The sequence below is a fragment of the Phascolarctos cinereus genome, unplaced genomic scaffold (assembly GCF_003287225.1).
Source record: "Phascolarctos cinereus isolate Bilbo 61053 unplaced genomic scaffold, phaCin_HiC Scaffold_8;HRSCAF=390, whole genome shotgun sequence".
Lineage (NCBI taxonomy): Eukaryota > Metazoa > Chordata > Mammalia > Diprotodontia > Phascolarctidae > Phascolarctos > Phascolarctos cinereus.
The window spans coordinates 374,582-397,901 of NW_027556291.1; the positions used below are offsets into that span (position 1 = coordinate 374,582).

Below are 23,320 nucleotides of genomic sequence, written 5' to 3' on the forward strand. Positions count from 1 at the left end.
CCTTCTCTCATGCCTTCTTTCAGTTCCTTTCTACGTACCTACGTGTACCTACGTACATGCAGTATGCCCCAGTGGAATGGAGGGAAGCCTGTTTCCCTTTTGCCTCTGTGTCCCAGGGGCCTTGCACAGTCCCTGACATCTTTTTCTTGCTTCAGAATTGACTTGGATGAATTCTGTGTTTCAGCCTCCTTGAGGTTAGGTCGAGCTCTTGCTGGGCTCTTTGGGCTTCTTGTTAAACTCTGTGTGGGATCCTCTGTTCGCCAGCAGAGAAGTCACCATGCAACCAGCACCACAACAGTGCCAACACCTGCAGCCAGGCAACAGCTTCTGCTCTCACAAATCTCCTCACTAAGGGCTTGTCCTGGCAGCCCCCACTATACACACCCATGCCCAGATTCAGGTGAGCCATCCCCTGAGGCTGCTGGACCCTAGCACTGGGCACCACTCCCTTAACATTCAATATTACCCTCATCCTGGCCTTGTGCAGAAGTGGGAACGAGGCTTTGGACTTTGTGGGCTTCTGTGGCAAGAATCCTGCTGGTTTCTGCTTAACCTCAAATGACCATTCCGTGGTCATCTCTGCCACTAACTTACTGCTGTATAGCCTTGGAGGCCCTTGCCCTCTGTACAAGGAGAACCTTGTCCTGAAGGGTCTAGGATCTCCTCCTGACATGCATTCGGTGGTCTAAAGAAGTGGCCCCCAAATTGGAACTGTCTTTTCTTTAGCTTCTGCCTACCTCGGAGTGCAGGAATTAGAGTTTGTGTCATTATAGTACCATCTTACTTGGTGCTCCCTCACCAGAAAAAGAGCATCAGTGTGCTATTTATTAGGCCATGTTGATATGTGGCTCATGTAGGACCATTTTTCTCTTGTACAGGCTGACTTTCTTCATCTGTTCAGTCGGGTTCACCTCCCCCATGCTGTTTGATGAAAGGAAGTACCCATACCACCTCATGCTGCAAAAATTCCTCTGCTCTGGATGTCACAGTGCCCTTTTTGAGTAAGGACAACCCTGTAGACACTAAGAATCAGGTCTCTTGGTCTTTGGGCAAGGCTGTTCACCCCTAGTGATCCCCTAAGGAAGGTCGCTGTATTATAGTGGGAGGGCATACGCAAAAAAACCCAAGCAGCAGCCATTGCAATGTCACCATTTGGTGTGTAGCACCCAAGTCTTCCTTTTCGTGATGAAAGGAAGTAGGTGGTGATTCTTGTCAGAGGAGTGGTGGGTGGGAAGGGATATCAATCCCTCTCCTGAATAGTGGCCCTTTTGTTAGGCTGGGAGGTCTTTCCCAAGGACCCCTGGGGTAGTCAGGTATAGAAGCCTTATAGACTTCTTTTCAGAAGAATGTTATTGAGTGCATTTTAAAAAAATACTTTACATTAGAAAGGAAAGTAAATAGGGCTTTCAAAAGCACTGGTTCCTCTCAGACCCTAGGTTGAGTTCCCTGCACTATGCATTTGAGTTCAATTATTGACTACTTAGTAAAGAAAGCCCCAAATCTAAACTCGCCAAGACCCTGTAATTTGAAGAAGGTAGTGGCCATGAATGAACACAGGGAGGTAGCAACATGTGCCCATATAGACACTGAATCGTTCCCTTCCCTCCCACTGGGATTTGGACGTGTTCCTTCCTTGCCTCCCTTTTCCCCACCTAGAACTTTCAACTGGGCTCTCACCATGGGAGGCAAAGTTCCTGTTGCTGAGGGCCTCGAAAATGGTGATCTGTCAGACGGCACAGGAGAGTTCCTAGACGCCTGGCTTATGCTAGTAGAGAAGATGGTGAACCCAACCACCGTGCTAGAGTCCCCCCACTCCCTGCCGGCCAACCTTCCTGGCAGCCAGAGCCACCCCCAGTTCAGTGCCCTGCGATTCCTTGTGGTGACTCAGAAGGTGAGTGACTCTTACGCTGAAGGATTTCTCTCTACTCTGGCTTCAAATGATGAATTTGTCACTGGGACTGGGCACCTTTCTTGTTTTATACATTTTCTTCAGGACACAGATTGGTGTGAATAACAGCTGCCTGTCCACTAGTGCTAAACTCTTCTGCTTCCTCGTTTTTGGATTGTCTGTCCCTCCCTCGTGGACCACTGGCCCTTCCCCACTCATCCTCTGCCCTGTACCAAACCAAACTGGATGGAACTGCCTTATTCTCACACTCAGTATACCTAAGCCAAGATTGGTCTGTTACAGAATTGTAGTCACTGAGAAGTCTTTTTTCCTTTTCATGGTTTTTAGGGATTATACTTTGTTCCATGGGATTGTTTGGCTAGGGGGGCAAGGCAGGATTGAATATAATTAAACTATGAGGGTTCCACTTTGGCAGCTGGCTGTATGCCTCAAAGCCTAGTCTCCAAGTCCCCTTTGCCCTCAGAGGTTTCTGGGTGCATTGAGTGTGATGTTGATCCATGGTGACCTGACCCTTCCTGCCCCTTGCAGGTGGCCTTCACCTGCATTAAGAACCTGGGGAATCGGAAGCCCCTGAAAGTGTATGGAGGGCACATGGCCGAGTCAATGTTGGCCATCCTGTGCCACATTCTTCGTGGTGAAGCTGTCATCTGAGAGAGACTGAGCAAGGACAAGGAAGGGGCCCAAGGAGAAGAGTCAGGGCCAGAGGAGAGTGGCTCCTGCCGTGACCCTCAAGTCAACCAGCAGCAGCTCCAGCAGGTAGCACACACTTCCTTTGGTGGCAGTGCTAGGCCACATAGCCTATGGCTATGCGAGAAGGCAAAGAAGTACCATTTCCCCTATTTCAGTGGTACAGGCCCGGCCATAATCACAATACAGGGTGTCCTCAAAAGTTTTCATACCAGGTTATGCTTTAACACCATTCAGACTTAGGATGCCTTTTCTCTATTAATTTGTTTCCTGAAAAGTGGCCTAAGGTTGGTACATATCCATGGGAAAGAGACATATGTGAGTAGAGTGGAAACTGACAGTATTACCATTGGAGGGAGAGTAACAATGAGGCCTTAATTTAATTCCCAAGCTGGCCTGGGAGTGATGAGGTCATTTAAATAAAGGCTGCTGCCACCCTCCCCTCCAGCCCTGAAGAGAGAGGGAATATTGGCTTTTCCTTAAAAGCTTGGGAGTCCCCCTTTATCAATCCAGGTGTTGCCCCCCTAGCCTGGCATTTTGGTAGCTGACAACTGTGGGCCTTCTAGGAACAGCATAGAACCTTGGTACTCCCCTGCTCAGTCACAACCAGTCCACAGAGTAGTTCCAAGGCTCCTGCAGAAGGCTCTACTAATCCCTCACATTTAGCTAAAGCTGTAAGGTTTGCCATCAGAAAGCCATGTTGGACTTGCCTTCTCCTATGCGAGTGAGAACATTTGGATCAAGCAGTCTGTGTAGCTGGGGCATCTCTGGCACCCTACGGTTCCAGGATGAGCCCTTCTCCACTCCAGTGGGCTTGAGGAAGTCTTTCTCCTTCCAGCTAAGGGACATGGGCTTCACAAGAGAGTATGCCACGGAGGCCTTCTTGAACACCAGCACCCAGCACCATGGAACAAGCCACGGAGTATCTCCCACCCTCCTCCCCTCATGGGAGGAGTTGTCCACATGAGTTGGGCACAGCCTCCAGGCTTGACACCTTCTCACCCTGCTTTCTCCCTAGTTGACCTTGCTTTCCACTAGGTGTTTTTGGAGAGCGGTCTTTGGCCTTTGGTGTGCATGGGCATAGGCTGTAACCGACTCTTCAATTTGGAAGCATCTTGCCTTTCCTGGATCATCCCAAGGAGAAGCCAAACCCTAACTCCATGGGCCCTATTCAGGAGGCCTAGTCCTCACTTGGTTTGGCATTGTAAGGATAGCAGGGCAACAGGCTTGCCATGGGACCACCATGCTGACTTTTCCAAAGAGATATTTTGTCAAGGATACCCCGTAGGCCATCTCTGGAGTGGGGGGATGAGAGATGTGCCATGCTGTTGGCACTGCACCATGTCTGCTGTGCTCCTCTCCCCGTTGCCCAGAAGCATCCAAGATTCTTATAGTCCACCTTGGAGCATTGGTCATCGGGGCCACAAAGAATTGGACAATAGCATTAAACTGTGGTATCTGAAGCCTTCCATCCCACCCTTCACTCCTTTGCTCTTGTTCTCGCCGGTATATCTCCTGTGGGCCATGCCTGCTTGCCAGAATCTACCGGCTCTCTACCAACATACCAGATTTCTCTTAAGGGCTTATTTAGTACATAGTCTGGTGGGGTAAAGGTACGGTGTATCAGTGTCCTGGCCCTCCTGAAGCCAATCTATTCCAGGCATAAGTCACTCACAGTTATAATGGGGGGGGGAGGTGCATCACTAGCCAAGCCTCAAGGGTAGCAGAGCTTCACAATTGAGAATGGGGAATGGAAGGGAGTCTCCTTTCTTTGGTTAAAGGTACATGGTTTCTGTTGGATAATGTTGTTTTCTCATAGACATTTTTCTCAATAGCTTTTGGGGTTTTTTAGATATCACTAAAACATCTCCCATTATTATCTCCCCAATATAATGTCCTCTCCCAGAGAGAGACATCCCATCCAACAAATGAATTTTTTTTTAAAGAAAAGGCTGAGAACAAAATCAACAAAAGTGGTATATTAGAAAAGTGTGAAAAATCTGCATTTCACAAGCCAGATGAGCAAGTGGCTTGCCTGCTTCAGCAGAGGGTTAGGCCGCGAGGCATCTTCTCATGTCTCTGCACAGCTCACTCACCCGCCTCAGCAGACAGTCTTCGCATGTCTCTTCATTGGAGCTGAACTAGCTCTTTGTGAATTTGCATTGTTCACTTTGGGTGGTTTTGTGCAGTGATTCTTTCCACCGACATTGTTGGCAACCTCATGTCTCTTAGTCTCCTTGCTCTGCATTGGAAATCACACGGGTCTCACCATGCTTCTCTCTCATTGCTTTAGGATCTCAGCATGTCAGAAGAGGACCAGACGATGACAGCCATTGCCATATCTTTGGGACAGGACATCCTAATGGATCAGAGAGCAGAGGCCCCCCAAGGTAACTTAAAGGTCAAAGTCATTTGCCTAAAGGAAGCCCAGCTGGGAAACAGCAACACTGCCCACTCTGGTTTTCTGGCCTCACTCTGATGGGGCTCTGGGTTGCCTGTAGGCCTGCTCTTCCAGGACCTCCCTGACGAACCACCATCAGAAGTGTACACGGAGCAGAGCCATACCCTGGAGAGTCCTTTGCTTTCAGGCCCTCTAATGTGTCCTCACTTTTTCCAACTCCCAGGAAGCTGCTTGCAGGAAGGAGGAAGAAGAGCGGAAAGCCCGGGAAAAGCAAAAAGAGGAGGAAGCCAAGTGCCTGGAGAAGTTCCAGGATGCTGAGCCCCTGGAGCAGGAGGAGCTCCATGGTTTCACAGACAGCATGTTGCCAGGTTGCTTCCATCTCCTGGATGAGCTTCCAGACACTGTGTACTATGTCTTGATCATGACTGCCATTAAGCGCAATGGGGCCGATTATCGAGACATGATTCTGAAGCAGGTGGTCAATCAGGTGAGCATTCCTTAGTGTGGGCACCGGGGCAGCCTTCCGAGAGCCCAGGGTCCTGGCCTTCTTAAAGTCTCAGTTGTTGCTCAGCTCTGTCTTTTATAACCACAATCCTCAGGTCTAAAGCCTTCTCCTTTTTAATCATGCACAGTCAGCGTACTTAGCACCTAGCCTGCCCAGCTGGAAAGGAATCCCTCTGAGTTCATCTTCCCCCATCTGCTTGAAGACCTCCATTGGCCCTGGGTGCAGTGCAAATTGTTGGCGAGTTTGTTACTCACCTAACTTATCTCCCTCACTCCCAGAGGGCGTCATCTCCACACACGTCCCTCTCTCTTGTTCTCTGCGGTAAACCAGCTCACTTCTCTGGCCCCTCTCCAACTTATCAGGCTCCTTCTAATTCTCCAGGTGAAGCTTGACAAGGGTGGTGTCTAGTGGCACCCTCATCTTCTTAGTCCAGGGAGCCAAATTTTCGTCCCCTTCTTGGGCTGCCAAAGCACATTGCTGACCATTCAGCCGCCTGCAAGTGGACAGTCTGCTGTCTAACCTTAAGCATTTTTCATCCAACATTTCTGAAGCTGATTTTTTTTTGGGGGGGGGTTGTTACTCATAGGTAAGAAATTTATCCCTAGTGAATTTCAGCCCAGTGCTCTAGACTGTTGAAATGCTTTTTGGATCCTGACTATCACCCAATGTCTCCATCATTTCTCCCAACTTCTTGTCATTTGAAAATCTGATCAGCAGACCCCTGGTAAACCTTTCTGGAAGTCATGGTCACAAACCCATGGTAAACAGCTCAGGGCCAGCCACAGATGCCTGGAGCACCCCCTTCTTCAGGCTGACGTTGCATTCTTGGTCACCATCCTCGAGTTCTGACCGCTGAAGTTGCTCCAAACCCATCTCCTCATACTGTGCCATAGCCAACATCTCTCCATCTTGTCCCCAAGGATAGGACGTGAGATTGGACCAAATGCTCTGCTGAAATCCAGGCACCCTGTGGCCACAGCACCCCCATCTCCCATCCTAGTTAAAACAAACTCATCCAAAGAGGGAGTCAGGCCTGGCCTGCTCTGGTGCGAGGCTTTTGGACTCCTTGAAATCACCACTCCCTTTCTAGATCATCTCCTTAATAACCCTTTGGGGATTTCCCCCCAGGAAACAAAAAGCAGGCTCCCTAGCTTAGAGTTTACAGGCACTCTGTTCTCTTCCTCTTTTGAAAACCAGGACGCCCATCTACCATCGGGCAGTCTTGTGGGTACTCTCCCATTTTCCAATGTCTTTTGAATCCCCCTCCAGCATGCTCTGCAGTCCCACCTGCCAGTTCTTTCGTCCATCTCTCCTCTGGACCAGATGACTTGAATTCAGTAGGGGCAGCCTGATGTTCTCTCCCTCCCTCCCCCTCTGGGGCGCCCACTGGGTTTCTTCTCTGTCGTGACTAGGCCAAAGCTCATCCTTCTCCTTGACAGAGACCACAGAAGCCAAAGGCGGCTTGGGCAGCTCCTCCTCATCTCTGGTGTCTGGCATCTGGGAATCACGGTCCCATCCATCTCAAGCAGTAGTCACATCCCTTCTTCCATTCTCACCCTTCCCCCAAGAGAACGACACCAAATCCCAACCTTTGTGTTGGCCTGGGCTTCCCTGGCCAGCCTCGGCTCATTCTGAACCTGAGCTTCCTGGTCGCTCCATTTATAGAACCCTGCCTTCCCTCCATCTTCTGGAATACCTCCATTTTGAGGGCACTTGCTACTAACCATGACATCCCATTCCATTTGCAAAACATTCTGATTTTGGTAGTTAGTGCACTAAACTAGCATCTCCCTCCTAATAGGCTTCCTTCAGTCTTCTTTTTGCTTCTTGGAGCTACTCGGGAAACATTTAATAAGTGCATTGGGGGGGTGGGGGTTGTTTAGTGGGTTGAGATTCTTCAGGTGCTGGTCACTGACAATCTGGGCCATATGAGGACAAAGAATGGGGCTTCCATGCCTGGAGTCACCATCTTGAGCAGCCACTGGCACGTGACATGGATATGGAACACCATGAACATCTTTCTTCTATCTTTACCCCTTTCTAGGTCTGGGAAGCCGCTGATGTTTTGATCAAAGCAGCTCTTCCTCTGACAACCAGTGACACAAAAACTGTTTCTGAATGGATCAGTCAGATGGTCACCCTTCCTCAGGCCTCAAACTTGGCTACTAGGATCTTGTTGCTGACCTTGCTGTTTGAGGTAAGGTTCTGTGCTGCATATGAGGTCTGAGGGTCACCGAGTGAGGGCCTTTTCAAGACCCAGAGCATTGGGATAGCAACAGAGCTTCAGATCCCCTCCTCGCTGCCTCAGAGGCTAGGAGGCAGCATTTCATTCCTTCTTTTGCCAACTCAGGAATTGAAACTCCCATGTGCTCGGGTGGTTGAATCCAGTGGCATCCTCAATGTCCTCATCAAACTTCTGGAAGTGGTCCAGCCGTGCCTTCAAGCTGCCAAAGAGCAGAAGGAGGTCCACACCCCAAAGTAAGTGACTGGTGCTGAGGTCTGCTTTGTTAAGGTGGGAGCACCTGCTTAGTGCCTCTGTGGGCCCCTGTGCCATGGCCATGTGAAGAGCTTAGATTCAGTTGGGGATGAGGAGTCTCCTGAGGGTGGTGGCCTTCCAAGGTTCCTTTAGGGCATTCACTGCCTCCCTTTTCAGATGGATTACCCCAGTGCTGCTCCTGATTGACTTCTATGAGAAGACAGCCATCTCCTCCAAGAGGAGAGCCCAGATGAACAAGGTAGGCCAAGGTAGACAAGGTGCTGGCCCTTGACAGAGGCCAAGGCCCCCAGTATGGGCAGAGAGTTGGGGTTTTGGGTAATCCTGTGGCCCGTGTTGAGGAGCTAAAGCAAAGTCATCATCTGGTGACCTTGGTTGTATTTACCCTGGGACTAGAGAAAATCTTAGGTGCAAATTAGATGGTTTCTTCCAAAGGTTTGATGGTGCCTCCTGCAGTTTTTTTGAAGTAGGTGTTGCCATTCACTGATAGCCTCCAGAATAACAGTCCCTTTGTCCGAAAATACTGACTGCTTGTGTCCCTTGTTAGAAGGGCCTGGTCTTCCTGAGGAAGCCTTTCTAGACAGAGTGACTTGGCGAGAGGTAACTGCTCACCTCCCTCTGGCAGAGGGTAGGTGACCTGCTCCTTTGTCCACTAGTACCTCCAGGCTAACAGCAACAATTGGCGCTGGTTTGATGACCGGTCTGGGCGCTGGTGCAGCTATAGCGCGAGCAACAACAGCACCATTGATGCTGCCTGGAAAGCTGGTGAGACAAGTGTCCGCTTCACAGCTGGCCGGCGGCGGTACACCGTGCAATTCACCACAATGGTGCAGGTACGTGAAGACACACTTTGTCTCACCGAGCGCATGTGTGTGCAGACACACACACACACACACACACACACACACACACACACACACACACGGCCTTGCAGAAGTCAGGCATATCTGTTGTTAACAAAGAATTGGAGGAGAATGGGCTTGGGTAGGCTTTAGCACAAACATTGGCCTAAACTGGCTCTTGGTGCATTTGCTAAGCCAGTGGTTTAGGGTGATCTGGGAGCCAGGAGTCTGAGTTCAGAACAGAGTGGCGATCATCCAAAGGATTGACCAGCCTTTCTAAAGTCAGAGGCACATCCCTGGTATGGACCAAGGGTGGTCTTCGTTATTCTCATATTTGCCTCCTTGGAGCACTGCCAATATCCTGATTGTGTATCCATGTGAAGGGCTTCTTAATGGGGAAACTCTGCCTTGGTTTTGCACACTCCCAGCATGCCTGTGATGAGGCTAGAGGAAGTGGGTGCACTCAGCCTACAGCTGAGAAATCGGACCTGGCCCAGGCACAGCAGGGTTAGCAGTCAGCTGGCTTTTACTTGTATAGAACCACCAAGGCATGGATGGATTAGTTTATTTCCAGTATGGGGGGGGTCACGCCTTGTGTATCATACGTCCTTAATGTCCAGGTCAACGAAGAAACTGGCAACCGGCGCCCCGTGATGCTGACACTCCTGCGAGTGCCACGGCTTAGCAAAAATCTCAAAGATGGCAATGAGCAGGAGCTGGACAAGACCCTGGATGAAGCCAAAGAAGTTGATGCGAAGCCAGCTGAGGAGAAAGCCTCCAGTGGTATGGGCCTCCTGCATCTTCCCAGTATTGGGCAAGCTGGGCCTTGAGTCCCTTTTGTTAACTGGCTCTTTATCACTCATCTCTCTCATTAAGCTTCCCCCTTGGCTAGAGGATTTGTGCCTGCTATTATCTCCATAGCAAGCTTGATTAGGCCTTTGTTCCAGGGAGTCAGAGCCATTTCAGGAATCTTTCATATTCTGTCACCCTTTCCCAGAATGCCCCTTGGCTCCTGAGAGTCCAACCCTTGAGAAGGAGCTTGTTGCTGAGGAGGCCCAGCTGGGGGAGATCCTGATCCAAGGCCTCACGGAGGAGATGGTGACAGTTCTGATCAGGGCCTGCGTGAGCATGCTGGGTGTTCCAGTGGACCCAGACACACTGCATGCCACTTTGCGCCTCTGCCTGCGGCTTACCCGAGACCACAAGTACGCCCTGATGTTCGCTGAGCTAAAGAGCACACGCATGATCCTGAACTTGACCCAGAGCTCTGGCTTCAATGGATTTACCCCCCTGGTTACTCTGCTCTTGAGGCACATCATTGAGGATCCATGTACCCTGCAGCATACCATGGAAAAGGTGTGTGGCTAGCGCCTCTCTGCAGGCCTCAGCCTGTGGTGTATGAGCCCTAAGTGCCCTTCCCCCTCAGTATAACTTTATATTCTTGGCACCCAGTTGTGTCTTACCATGTGATAGAGTGTGAGTAGTCACGTGACAGTGTCGTGCCAGGGACTCCTTATCTTTAAAATGAAGCTGAGTTCAAAGCTAGGAGTCAAGGCTAACCCAGTTCCTGAGCAGTGGGTGAGCCCTTTGGAGATCACCTTGTGTTTTGTCTCAGTGTGACCTGAATACTTTTTCAGCTCTTCCTATTGACCCTCCCCATGATGAGCTAGGGGATCCTCTGGGTGGGCATGGCTCTAGTTTGCCAAGGGTTGCACTTTTGACAGTGCATCATTTTCTAGGTCGTGCGGTCTGCAGCTACAAGTGGGGCAGGAAGCACCACCTCTGGGGTGGTATCGGGCAGCCTGGGCTCCCGGGAGATCAACTATATCCTCCGTGTGCTTGGGCCAGCTGCATGCCGTAATCCAGACATCTTCACTGAGGTGGCGAATGGCTGTATCCGCATTGCTCTTCCAGCCCCTCGAGGTTCAGGGACCGGTGAGTCTCAAGACCATATGTTTTTCAAGGTGCAGTGGCCTTGGATGTCTCCAAGCATCCTGATTCTGAGACATCGACGTGCTTGGCATAATGTTTGCGTGCTTATGCTCCCTTTGGAAGTTTGGTTTTTGTTGTTTCTTTTTTTTATCTGGGGGATCCATTAGATAGCAGCTGTGACCCAAGCTATTTTAGCTCTTCTCTAAACAGGTTAGAATCAGCAGAGGATTGGGGCAGTTCAGGAAGGCAGTCTGGAGCAGGTGGGCTCAGAATTTTATCCCTGCTCAGTGCAAGCAGAAGACACAATGTAGGTCAAATTGGAGGCAAAGAAATAAAGTTTGCAAGTGGGAGGAGGCCCAGCCTTGTCTATGCCTGGAATTGTGTGCTTCTGATCAAAGAGTTTGGACTTGAAGATGGTGGAGCCATCTGTAGTGTCAGAATGCCTGGCTGCTAGTACTTAGACTTCTGTAACCTTGGGCAGGTCTCTTCTGGGCCTCACATTCTTCTGCAAATGAAGATGTTGGGCCCAGACAGTGCCCAATCTCCAAGTCTCTATCATTACTTGTACCATGGCAGCGTAGAATTAGTCTTAGCCCAGGTGGCTAGAGTCTAGTCTGAGCATTGTGCCAAGTACTAGAAGTCATCCTTTACCTCAGGAAGTCATGTCCTCCTACCTCTTTCATTTTAAATATGATGTGGATTCCAACCCAAGCCTTGGACTAAGTCCTTTTGCTAACATACCTCCCCCAGACTTAAGTCAGGTTGCGCCTGAGTGAGTGAGGCCTGCTCCGCATACTACCATCTCAGGACTATCCTGGTTGTAGCACTGCCTCCTCTCTCCTACTCCATCCAGTTAGAGAGCTAGAAAGGAAGCAACCTACCCCTGTCTCCTGAGCCCCTTTCCCTTGCCCTTTCAGTTTAGGGCCAAAGAGGAACTGGTGGGGATTTTGGGGGGGGGGGATTCTGGGTCCAACTCATTCTCATTTTTCATCCTTCCTAAATGCTGTCAAACCCTTTGGGATTTAGAAGGTCCAAGAATTTCTGGTTTCATAGTCAGGCTCTGGCCATGGAGTAGTAAGGCTGTAGCTCTCCCCCATTTCTTTGGGGCTGAGGATTGTCATCATTGCTGACCAAGAAACCTTTGCTTTTGTCCTCCCTCCCTCCCCCCTTTGGCTCAGCATCAGATGATGAATTTGAGAATTTGAGAATCAAAGGTCCCAATGCTGTGCAGTTGGTGAAGACAACTCCAGTCAAGCCCTCTCCTCTGCCTCTCATTCCGGACACCATCAAGGAGGTGATTTATGACATGCTTAATGCCCTGGCTGCCTACCATGCTCCAGAGGAAGGTATGTGGCTTGCTAAATGGTGGAGAGAGCAGATTACATGTGACTAAGGAAGCCCCTCTATGGATGATGCTTCTGCTTTGGGTACCATGGGCCACTAGAAAGATATGGATTAGATTGTCTTAAACCTGGGATTCCCATGGAGCCTTAAATATCTATTCCACAGTTAGCAGAAACATTCAGTTCCAAGTGCACAGAAATGCCAGTCACAACACAGGAGACATCTTGTGTTGGGTGAGAGCTATGATGAAGGAGACACTAATGTACAATTGGAATATTTTGGTGTGTTTGTTTACATGACTGGTGTGATCATTCCATGGGACTGGCAGTTGTATCCTGGACAGAGCACCCAGACCCAACTAGAGCTTCAGCTGGCCCCAGAGCATCCTAACGCTAAAGCTATAATTTGGGGGGGGGGTGTTTTTTAGCAGAAAAATCAGACCCCAAACCTGGGGTGATGACTCAGGAGGTTAGCCAGATCCTGCAAGACATGGGGGATGAAGTATACCAACAGTATCGATCTCTGACACGCCAGGGCAGTGACTTTGATGCTCAGACTGGCTTCGCCATTAATGTAAGTCAGTTGTTTCTGGTAGCTTGAGTGAGCCTCCTCCCCTAAGGATGAGTGATATCCCAAAGACATGTGGTCACATTGAATGATTGTACCTATACAGTTATTTTTCCTTGGCATCACCTGTTCCCTATTGGAATGGCTAGCTTCAGCTGTAAAAAGGATTTCCTTTTCATTCAGCTGCTGAAATTGTGGAGTGGAGTGCAGAGGGGGCACATGTCCTAACCAGAGTCAGCTCCGTTAAGTCAGTTTGTCTCTGGACCTTGGAAATAAAGAGCTGACTCCTCTAGTGCTTTCCTCACTCACAACAACAACCCTAACCCTACCCCTGTTTGGCAGATCAGGACATGTAGGCATCAGTCATAAAGTGCATGGCTCCAGGGTCCCACTCCTGCTCTAAGGTGGGATTCAAACCCAGGTTTGTTGTGCCCAAGCCTTGTGTCCTCCCCGCAATGCCTGTGGTGGTGATGAGGAAACAAGATGCTGGGTGTGGAGGAAGCCAGTTTCTTCTACATCTGGAGCAGCCAGCTTGCCCCCCATCCCCAACTCCTCCAGACATTAATGGGGATCGTTTCCTGAGAGAAATACAAGGTCACTCCCCTGTCTGGAAGAGTGCAGTTGGAGTCTCCGGAAACACAATATTGAAATCACGGCTTTGTGTTCTTCCTTTTTCCCCTGTGCACAGGCTCAAGTCTTTGCCACCGATGGTGCATCCACTGAGACACCTCAGTCAGGGACCCCACAAGGAGGAGGTAACAATTAACCCAGCTATTTCTTGAGCCTTTGGCTGTCCTGCCACACTGCCCTAAGCATGTGGATAGGGGGACCTCTGGCCACGTCTCCTTATTTAGCTTACTCTAGGCTGAAATAGAATGACTTTCTGAAGCTCATGAAAGGCTGACTTAATCCAAAACCAGGGTGGCCCACTGGGAAGCTAAGCTAAATGTGGTAGGGCTCACTGTAGGGGGGCACTTGTGACAAAGCAGGGCCCGAGGCCTAGCCCAGAGTCAGAGACAGGAGCATTTGTGAGGTTCATCACTGTTCTAGTCATTGCTGAGGCCTGGAGACCTGGTGCTTTGCACTGGGTGTTGTTGCTGGGGATTGTGGTAGCATTTCTGCCATCTTCCAGGCAACAAAGCCTGTTTCTTGATGGGTTTTATGTCATACCAATCACTGGGCACTTAATAAGCCACTTACTAGTTGGTGGGCTCAGTACAAAGACAAAACTAAAGCAATCCTGTCCTCAAGTGGCTTACATTCTAAGAGAGCAGAGAACACGTAGACATAAAGCACGTTCAGAATCGGTACAAGAAAGTGGGAGGTGGTGGTGGTGCTGCTGCTGCTGCTGGTGGAGGTAGGCGAGGGAGAGAAAGCAGCTCAGTTTTGAAGGAGGGAAACTGATTGGGAAGGAAACAGCAAAACACTGAGAGGACAGTTAGGGTCAGGGTATGAAAAACCATAAGGCTCAACTGCAGAGCCCAGGAAGGGGAAAGGTTAATGGGGTTGGGACCTGAGAAGGGCTTGAAATACAACCTGAGTTATTGTTTGCCCCTAGTAGTTGTGATCCACTGAGTAGGGATAGGGCATGGTCCAAAACACATCTTTGACAACAGAGTGAGTGAGAGGCTTGAGGTAGAGATACCAACCAGCAGGCCGTTGCCTCCTGGCAAAGAGGGGGTGAGGGCAATGGGAGTTGGAGTGCAGAGAAGGGGGCTTTTTTTTTTTCTTTTTGGTGAGGCTTAAGTGACTTGCCCAGGGTCACACGGCTAGTAAGTGTCATGTGTCTGAGACTGAATTTGAACTCAGGTCCTCCTGACTCCAAGGCCAGAACTCTATCTACTGTGCCACCTAGTTGCTCAAGAGAAGGGGGCATTTACAAGGGACATTTAAACCATAAGATTTGACCACTGTTTGGCTCTCTAGGGAGAAGGGCAGAGTTCACACCAATGTGACTTGGAGGATTGTGGCGCCCTTGATAGAAGAGGGAAGTTCGAAAAAGGAATTTGGGTCTTCATGTACTAAAGATTGCATCACCTTAGGCTTCCCAGCTTACTCTACCTGGGGCCATTCCCATTGGAACTGGCTCTTCTGTTGACAATCACTGTTGGCATTGAGTGTCCAGAGGGCAAGGGTAGGAATGGCGATTTGGTCCCCCTCTCCCCTCAGCAACTTCTACTCCAGAGGAGTCTCGGGAAGGGAAGAAAGACAAGGAAGGGGAAAGAGTCTCTGAAGAAGGCAAACAGAAAGCCAAAGGCAGCAAACCTTTGATGCCACCCTCCACCATCCTTAGGCTGCTGGCTGAGTTGGTGAGGTCCTATGTTGGTATCACCACTCTGATTGCCAACTATGACTATGCTGTGGGCCAGTCAGAGCTTATCAAAGAGGTATTTCCAGTCTGAAGCGTGTCAGTCACCCCTTCTTAGTGCTCCAGGGGCATGGGATGGAAAAAAGCAGGGATTTTGTGCAAGTTGAGGGCTCCATTTCTCAATTTACAGTGCCAGTCCACTCTTGACGTCCCTAATGCCGAAATCTCAGTCTTTTCCTACTTTGGAGGCTACTTGCCTCAAAAATCAGAGCACGGGAAAGGAGACAGTTGGACAGCATAAGAAGTTCTCTGTGCGAGGAGGTTGGAGGCCAAGGTTCTCCTGGTTAGCAGAGTGATGTGATTTTCCATGAGTCTGTTACCTACTCCTCTCTGGGTCTATTTCTCCATCTTAGCCGTTAGGAGATTGGCCATATACGGCCAAGTAGGGCTCTGTCTCACTTGTTTCCTGGTACATTGCTGTGAAACAGAAAGCCACAACCCTACCAGGCGATGTTTCCCCAACCCAGTCCTAGCTTTGGCTAAGCCTCCCTCCTTCTCTAGCCTTTGCCAAACCTCCCCCATTGGCCAGTCCAGGTCAGGGACCAGGAACAGAGCCTATTGGTCAGAAAAGTTCATGGGCTGAGATGTGTTTGGGTAGACCAAGTCACATAACTCCTGTAGAGACAGCACTGTCCTGCTTTGAGCCACACCTTTGGTTTTGTGGGCTGTGGATGGATACAGTAGCAGGGAGCACTCCAGGCCCATTAGCCAAGTGCCCTGGCCTCCATTCTTAGCCATTCCATGGGAAGCTCTTTCCATTTGATCTTAGCCAAGACATTTCCTTTCCCTGGACCCTCTACAGGGAACATTATAGATATGATTCCCTCATCTCTGAGGGAAGTACCATGTCAAGAAGTGAGTGCCAACCTCACAGAAGGATTTGGGATAGCAAAATTAGAGTCTCTCTTTCTTGGCACTAAGGGAGTCATTGCTAGGATGCCCTTGTGATCAGAGGTTGTGGCTTATTTTTTTTTTTAGGACTGCAGTGTGTTGGCATTTGTCCTGGACCACCTTCTGCCACACACCCAGAATGCTGAGGACAAAGACACTCTAGCACTAGCCCTCCTCTTTCTAGCCAGCCTGGCTGCAGCAGGCAGTGGCACAGATGCCCAGGTGGCCCTGGTGAATGAAGTCGAGGCCGCTCTGAGCCGAGCATTGGCAATGGCTGAGAGCACAGAGAAACATTCCAGGTAAATGGTCAAGGTCCCAAAATGTGCCCTCTGTAGCCCTTCAGTCAGTAAGCATTCATTAAGCACCTACTATGTGCCAGGCACTAGCTTCTCTGTATCGCCACCACTGGGCATAGTCCCCTCCCTCAAGGAGGCAGAGGAGGCAGCACACATATACTTAGAAGCAAACTCTAGATAGGATAAATAGGAAGTAGATAAATGAGGGAAAGAATTGAAGGGAGTTAAGGAGGGCTTCCTGTAAAAGATGGACTTGGAGCTGGAACTTGAAGGAAGCCAGAGAGGTCAGTAGGGCAGAGCAGAGGAGGGAGAACATCCAGATGGAGGGTCTTGTTCGTGAAATAACCAGGAGGCCGATGTCACTGGATCCAAGAGGACCTGTCAGGGAGTGGAGACTAGACAGGTAGGAGGGGGCCACGTAATGAAGGATTTTTGATGCCAAACAGACCATCTCATATTGGATCCTGGAGGTAATAAGGAGCCGCTGGAGTTTATCCTAGAGTAGGGGGTGGGGTGACATGATCAGATGTGTGATTTAGGAAGATGACTTTGGCAGCTCAACAGGGGATAGACTGGAGGCAGGCAGAGCCACCAGTAGGCTATCACAGTAGTCCAGGTGTGAGGAGATGAGGGCCTGTAAGAGGGTGTGACAGGTAGCGGCAGAGAGAAGGAGGCCTATTGGATACATACGGCAAAGGTGAAATAGATGGGCCTTGGCACCATATTGGATACTGGGGGGTGAAAGAGTAGAGTCCAAGGGGCAGCTAGGTGGTGCAGTGGATAGAGTACTGGCCCTGAAGTCAGAAGGACCTGAGTTCAAATCCAGCCTCAGACCAAACACTTGACACTAACTAGCTGTGTGACCCAGGGCAAGTCACTTAACCCCAATTGCCTTTTAAAAAAGAAAAAAAAAAGTGGAGTCCAGGATGATTTCTAGGTTATGAGCTGGGGGGGGGTGAGTTGCAAATTCTGCTTTGAGCATTTGATGTTTAACATATCTACTAGGCATCCAGTTTGAGGCATCTAAAAGGCAATTGGACAAGCAAAATTGGAGGTCACCAGAGAGGTTGGGGTGGGAAAGGGAGATTTAAGGATTGTCAGCATAGAAATAGATGGTCATTCAATCCATGGGAGCTGGGGAGGTACCCCAGTGAAGATAGTCTAGAGGAGAAAGAGTAGAGGGCCCAGAACAGACCCCTCATGGACCCCTACAGCAAAGGTGGGGTCTAGAAGAGGAACCAGCAAAGGAGGCAGAGCAGGAGCAGTCAGAGAAGGAGGAGGAGAAGCAGGGCAGAGGGTGTCCTGAAAACCTAGAGATGAGAGTATTGGGTAAAAGAGGGTGATCAACAGTGTCAAAAGCTGCAGGGAGGTCAAGAAATGTGAGGATGGAGGAAAGGCCATTGGATTTGGCAGCTAAGAGACCGTCGGTCACTTTGGAGAGAGTTGGTTTTGTGGAATGATTAGGTTGCAAGCCTCGTATTGCTTGTGGGAGGAAGTTTCTTGGCAGTAGTGCTGCTGACTGGACTAGGTCACATCATCATGGGTTGAGTGAAAAGTCCTGCCTCCAAAGAACAAAGCCCTCCCTTCCAGGCTGCTCCAGTGTGGCCTTGGGAACTAGGGGTAGGGCTTGCATGCAGTCCTGGGGAGGCCCTGGCAGCCCTTTCTTGCCTACCGCAGGCTCCAGGCAGCCATGTGCATCATAAGCACCATCATGGAGTCATGCCCCTCCACCTCTAGCTTCTATAGTAGCACCACAGCCAACACCCAGGACAATGGCATGAATAACATCATGAATGACTTGGCACGAGTGCCCCACAGCCTCGACCTCTCCAGGTAAGACACCAGCTCACAAGGCATTCACCGCCTTGGCCCCAGTGCACTCCTTTCTTCCTGCCTTCCTCCCATGAGCACCTTTGCCCTTGCTGGCTGCCTATGAAATGGAAGTCTTCAGCTAGGCAGTCTTGGTAGGTTAGGTTACCACAAGGCCTCTGACTGCCCGGGGGCCTGCCCATCTCATCCGCCAACAGAGGAGCTCAGATGTCCTCACTGCCAGCTTCTCTTTCTGTCCTCAAGCCCCAACGCTGGGTCACTGACAAGGCGATGATGCCATTTTAGAACCACGTGCTTATAGAGATCGAAGAACATCCAGAATATTGCAGAGGAAATCCATTTCTAATCAAACACAGCGATCAAGGAATGGAGAAGGAGGGAAGCACCTAGAAAAGGCTCAGATTCCCAGGCTCTCATTTGTACAGTGACCCCTCCTTTGCCCTAGGGATTTTCTTGAGCTGCAGTACTACGTGCTCATGATCCATACAGATGGTGACTTCCACTCTGAGATCTTTGCCGGATCCCTTGTGCTCACTTTATCTTTCTCTCTCCCTGCACGTCAGACCAAACATGGCCAACACTGTCAATGCTGCCCTGAAGCCTTTTGAGACACTGTCTCGGATTGTGAACCAACCCAGCAGCCTCTTTGGTAGCAAGAGTGCTTCCAGAAAGAGCAAATCTGAGCAGGATGCTCAAGGAGCATCTCAAGGCGCCAACAGCATCACACAGGACCCAGGTAGGAGAGCCGGGGAGTTAGGCTGTGGAGACAGATGGCACACTCATCTGTGTGTGAGTCACACATATGGTAACGCTTTCCAAACAGGTCCACTAAGTGTGGGAAGATTTCTCAGTCAAGCCATCACAAGTCCAGCCCCTAGCAAAACCCCTGAAAGAGCTACCCAAGGCAGGCTCCTCTGTTCCAGAGGACTTCGGTTTGCTGCTGCTGCTTTTCCCTCAGCTGGACCCTGCCTTCATTGAGTGAAATGGCCCTCCCAGGTCACCTTGCCCTCTTCTCATCTGCCTTCCTCATCTGAGTGTCATGAAATAAATATTTATTGTTTCAGGGGAGATGGGGGAGACAGAAGTGCAGGAGAAGGCCCACAATGCCACTCAAACAGAGGTTGCAGATGGCGATATCATGGATGGAGAAGCCGAGAATGACACTGTAGTGATTGCTGGGCAGCCACAGGTGCTCAGTACTCAGGAGATGCAGGTATGCCACCTGTCTGGCCTGCTTGTAACCATTGTCGAGGTGCTCATAGCTCCAGGCAGACCGCCAAAGACACACTGGCTTTCTGACCCTGAGTGAATCTGGCAAGTTACAACAGTTCTAGGTCCCCACTTTCCTGTCTGTGAAAAAGAATGTTGAGATTAGTGATGCCTAAAAGCCCAGCATCAACAAAGCTGGGCTAGTTGAGACTTTCTTGGAACCAAAATAGAGAGACATCTGTGGGCATTGGACCTTGTAGAAGCCCGTGTAGGTTTGGGTGTGCCGGGTGCCCTTGTCCCAAGTTCATCGAGCCATCAAGGAAGCTACGCCCAAAGGCTAGGCTGTGTGGCTCATGGTGCAAGTGTGGCCCAAGTGGAAGGCCAAGCAGGCAGTACTGTCTGGGCTGTTGGCCAAGAGCAAGCTTTGTGAGACTGGCACTCTCTACCAACGCCACTCTGAGCCCTTGGCCTGGGCCTAGTTTTAGCCAAAGACACGGTGGCATTGCTGCCTCTTGTTTCTCCTCAGGTCGAGAACAAGCTTGAAGACTTAATAGATGAATTGCTGGAGAGAGATGGCGGATCTGGGAACAGCACAATCCTAGGGAAGTGCTGTAGAACTAGGCAATCTTTCTGTTCCTCTGGATCTCTCTCTCTTCTCCAACCCATATATACCCTCCATCGCGCCCTGCCCGTTTCCCTCTCCATCACCTGTCTCTCTCCTCTCTATCTCTCTTTTCATCTCTCACTTCCCTCCTTCTTTTCTCTCTTCTCCTTCTCCCCTCCTTCCCTTTTCTTCTGCCCACTTCCCACCCCCAAGACTTGAGAGAATGTTGCTCCTTTCTCAGCCCCGGCTTGCTCAGCTCGACCTAAGCGTGTCTCAGTCGCACACTGGGGCCTAGAGCCCAGCCTGTGGTATGCCATCAGGAAAGCAGACATGTTTCTCCTTGCGTGAAGGTCTTGCTCTTCCTGGGGGTTTTGCATGAATTGTAGGTTGAAAGAGAGAGTTTGACTTCAGGGCCTCAGCAGTCTTGATGTGGTGGTGGCCCTGCCCCACGGTGACAGGATCACGGAAGGGGGCAGAACTCCTCTGTTGTCATTCAGTTATGTTTCAGGATGGGCTGAGGAGGGTAGGAATTTGCCCTCTGAGCCACAAAGAAGGAAAAGTTCTGGGACCTGAGTGTGCCCAGGCTCAGGGTCCGGAGGTAGCCTGGGCCGACCTGAAGTAGAAGGGGAAGCCATTTTTTCCGATTTCAGTGGCCTGGTGGGTTCTGCTTTGTAACATTCAGTGGGCAGAAGTGAAAAGGACGAGTCACGAGAGGATGTGCTGATGGATGAAGCTCCTTCCAACCTCATCCAGGCTTCCACCTTGCAGGCCAACTGAGAAGGTAAGAGTGCAAAGGCAAATCAACCCTCCCATCATGCCCTTTCAAGCCTGGCACTCCACCCTGCCCAATTGGATGAGGTAATGGGGTCTCTGTTGGTCTGCATATGGCTCCCAGGCCACATGGGGATACATCTGCAGGTGGCCCAGTGTGTCCTGGGGTAGTTGGCAACTTATTGGTTTGGCATGACTCACTTTTCCTGAAGTTTTCTCCTCTTCCATCTACCAATTCCCATTGATTCTAAAAGCTCTCAATAAGAAGGATGTGACAGACATGGGGAGAAAGCCAAGAGAAGGAAGGGTGGGCAGCTTGGGGCCCAGCATCAAGTGTGCTCCCTTCTACCCACCCACCCCCACCTCAACCCTGCCTCATCATTACTAACCTGTGCAGCTTGTTTTCAGGATAGGGGCCTCTTGGGGCTTTCAGGAAGCCTAGGCCATCTGGAGGCCTCCAGGACTTGCCTTCATTCCGCCTCTATCCCCATCCCTCCTTCCCTGCCACCTACCTCCCCTTTGGCTCCACAGCCCTCTAGTGTGATTCTTTGTTGTAGATTCAATGAATTTCTTGGATGCTGAGGATGAGGAGGAGCACACCCAAGAGGGGGGACAGCAGCGGAAGTAATGAGGATGAGGATGAGAGTCAGGATGAGGAGGAAGACGAGGAAGATGATCAGGTTGATTCCCTTACGCCCATTTCCCCAGGGCTGGTGTCTAGGCCATCACCTTCCCTCTTCTGAGCGTCTCACATGCGGCGGTCTCCTTCCTTAGGACAATGAGGAAGGAGAAGAGGGAGACGAAGATGACTATGATGATGGCTCAGAGATGGAGTTGGATGAGGATTACCCTGACATGAACGCATCTCCCTTGGTTTGCTTTGAGCTCTTCGATCGAGAGGATGACCTCTTCATTGAATTTGACAACAGTGCTAGTAACAGCCGCACCAGCACTCCCTTAGGGAGCTGGATTTTCACCCTCCTGTGTCCTGTCTTTGTCTGCAGGGGATCACTCTCAGTTGCACCTGCTGTCTGCCTCAGGCCATGGACGGGCTTGTCCTCAGTGAGCTAGCAGCACAATTGGTTGTCCACCTCATCGTAACCAAGAACACTAAGGCGGTGACTGGCAAGCACATCTCTCTTTCTCCTTCCTTGGGTAGGTTGGACGTTGCAGGATTTGATGAGAAAGCCACCTTAACTTTTGTAACCAAGACATCTTGGCTTTGGTTTGGAGAGAGAGAAAGCATCTTCGACTCAAGACCTTCATGCCCGTGTGACTGTACTTAATGACTTGGCCTCTGGTGGTTAAGCAGATATTGGGAGGCTAAACCCCGGAAGAAATGTGATGCCTCTGTGAGGAATGTGCCACCTTTGGCCTAAATATTAGGTCTTACCCAGCAGACATAAAAGTAGAGTCCAACTATACATGCAAGTAGGAGTTAGGACAACTTCAAACACCACCACACACACACACACACATACACACCCTCCAAAAGAAAAAGAAAATGTGACATGGGGAAGGTTGGGACTCCTCCAAGATGGCATAAAAGAATTGTGTGGTACAAAAGTTAAAGTGGTTAGAAAAATATCCTGATCGTTGAATTCCTGTGAGCCTGCTATGGGTCAAGCCTTGCAACTAGGCCTCACTCCTATAAGGAGCTCCCATTCTAAAGGGAGTCAACCAGGCTGTCAAGGGGAGGCCTACAGAGGCCCTCAGCACAAAGCCAAATTGAGAGTAAATCACAAGTGGTTCAATACAAGAGTAGCTTGAGAGCACAGGGGAGAACAGGAAAGTCTTCTGGCAGCAGTTACTGCTTAGGCCTCTTATGCACAGCTAGTACCCAGCAGCACAGATAAGACATTTCAGCTGTTCAGGAGGAGCACAGGTCAGAGGGTGCGGGGGAGGAGGCTAAGCCTAATCCCATAGAGTAAGGCTGCAAAGCTAGGCTGGGAGCTGCTTGGGAAAGGCAGCTTCTAGTTTGTACTATATGCTGAAGGCCACAGGCTCAGAGTTTGGTGAGCAGTGAAATGTGGCAAAATCTGAGCTTGAAGAAAGGGAGCTGGCAGCAACATGGCCCAGCCCAGGGAGAGTCAGAGGCTTGGATCAATGTGAAAGGTGCTTTGGAGGTAGAATTGGCCGGGTATGTGGGGGAGGAAAGAAGGGTCTCAAGCTAAGGTTTCTGACCTAGGAAAGTAGGGGGAGCAGTTTCAGAATGGGGTGCCTTTGATGAAAAAGATGGAGTTGTTGATATCATGGGAACATCCAGTTGGGGAAGTATCTGTTAGGCGGTTAGCAATGGGGCCTGAAGCTCAAGTGTGAAACTGGGGCTGAGTGTCTATAGTTCTGCAAGTTATCTATGGAGAAATGATACTTAAACTTACAGGTGCTCATGAGGTCCCCCTCCAGTAGCAAGTGTAGACAGGGCAGTGGTGGCCTAGGAGAGAGCCCTAGGGAATACCCACCATTGAGGGACCATTTAGGGGGGAATTAGCCAGGTGGGCCAAGAAGCCTGGGGAGAGAGAGGATCCAGCCCAAGTAGGTGTTAAGTGCGTTGGGTGCCACACCTAAGTCAAGAGAAGACTCCTGTTTTAGCAGTGGAAAGTTCCTTGGTGACTTTAAGGAGAAAAGTTTCAGTGGAATGAGAAGCAGATAGCCAGAAAGGGTTAGAAG

The 23,320-nt window shown here is 50.2% G+C and overlaps 1 protein-coding gene across 1 annotated transcript in view; it reads left to right on the top strand.

Annotated features, from left to right (window-relative positions):
- Positions 1-23,320, top strand: part of HUWE1 (HECT, UBA and WWE domain containing E3 ubiquitin protein ligase 1) — a 103,800-nt gene that overhangs the window by 70,936 nt on the left and 9,544 nt on the right. Inside the window, 29 exon segments of the mRNA XM_078147895.1 lie at positions 185-316; positions 319-400; positions 879-1,001; positions 1,657-1,891; positions 2,438-2,665; positions 3,435-3,515; positions 3,518-3,628; positions 4,890-4,997; positions 5,221-5,484; positions 7,547-7,699; positions 7,853-7,980; positions 8,156-8,237; positions 8,653-8,829; positions 9,459-9,621; positions 9,836-10,194; positions 10,578-10,773; positions 11,949-12,116; positions 12,545-12,687; positions 13,370-13,436; positions 14,854-15,068; positions 16,028-16,239; positions 17,914-18,069; positions 18,630-18,802; positions 19,131-19,279; positions 19,802-19,886; positions 20,562-20,660; positions 21,208-21,257; positions 21,259-21,330; positions 21,425-21,584. Of these exon segments, the coding sequence (XP_078004021.1) occupies positions 185-316; positions 319-400; positions 879-1,001; positions 1,657-1,891; positions 2,438-2,665; positions 3,435-3,515; positions 3,518-3,628; positions 4,890-4,997; positions 5,221-5,484; positions 7,547-7,699; positions 7,853-7,980; positions 8,156-8,237; positions 8,653-8,829; positions 9,459-9,621; positions 9,836-10,194; positions 10,578-10,773; positions 11,949-12,116; positions 12,545-12,687; positions 13,370-13,436; positions 14,854-15,068; positions 16,028-16,239; positions 17,914-18,069; positions 18,630-18,802; positions 19,131-19,279; positions 19,802-19,886; positions 20,562-20,660; positions 21,208-21,257; positions 21,259-21,330; positions 21,425-21,584 (4,371 nt within the window).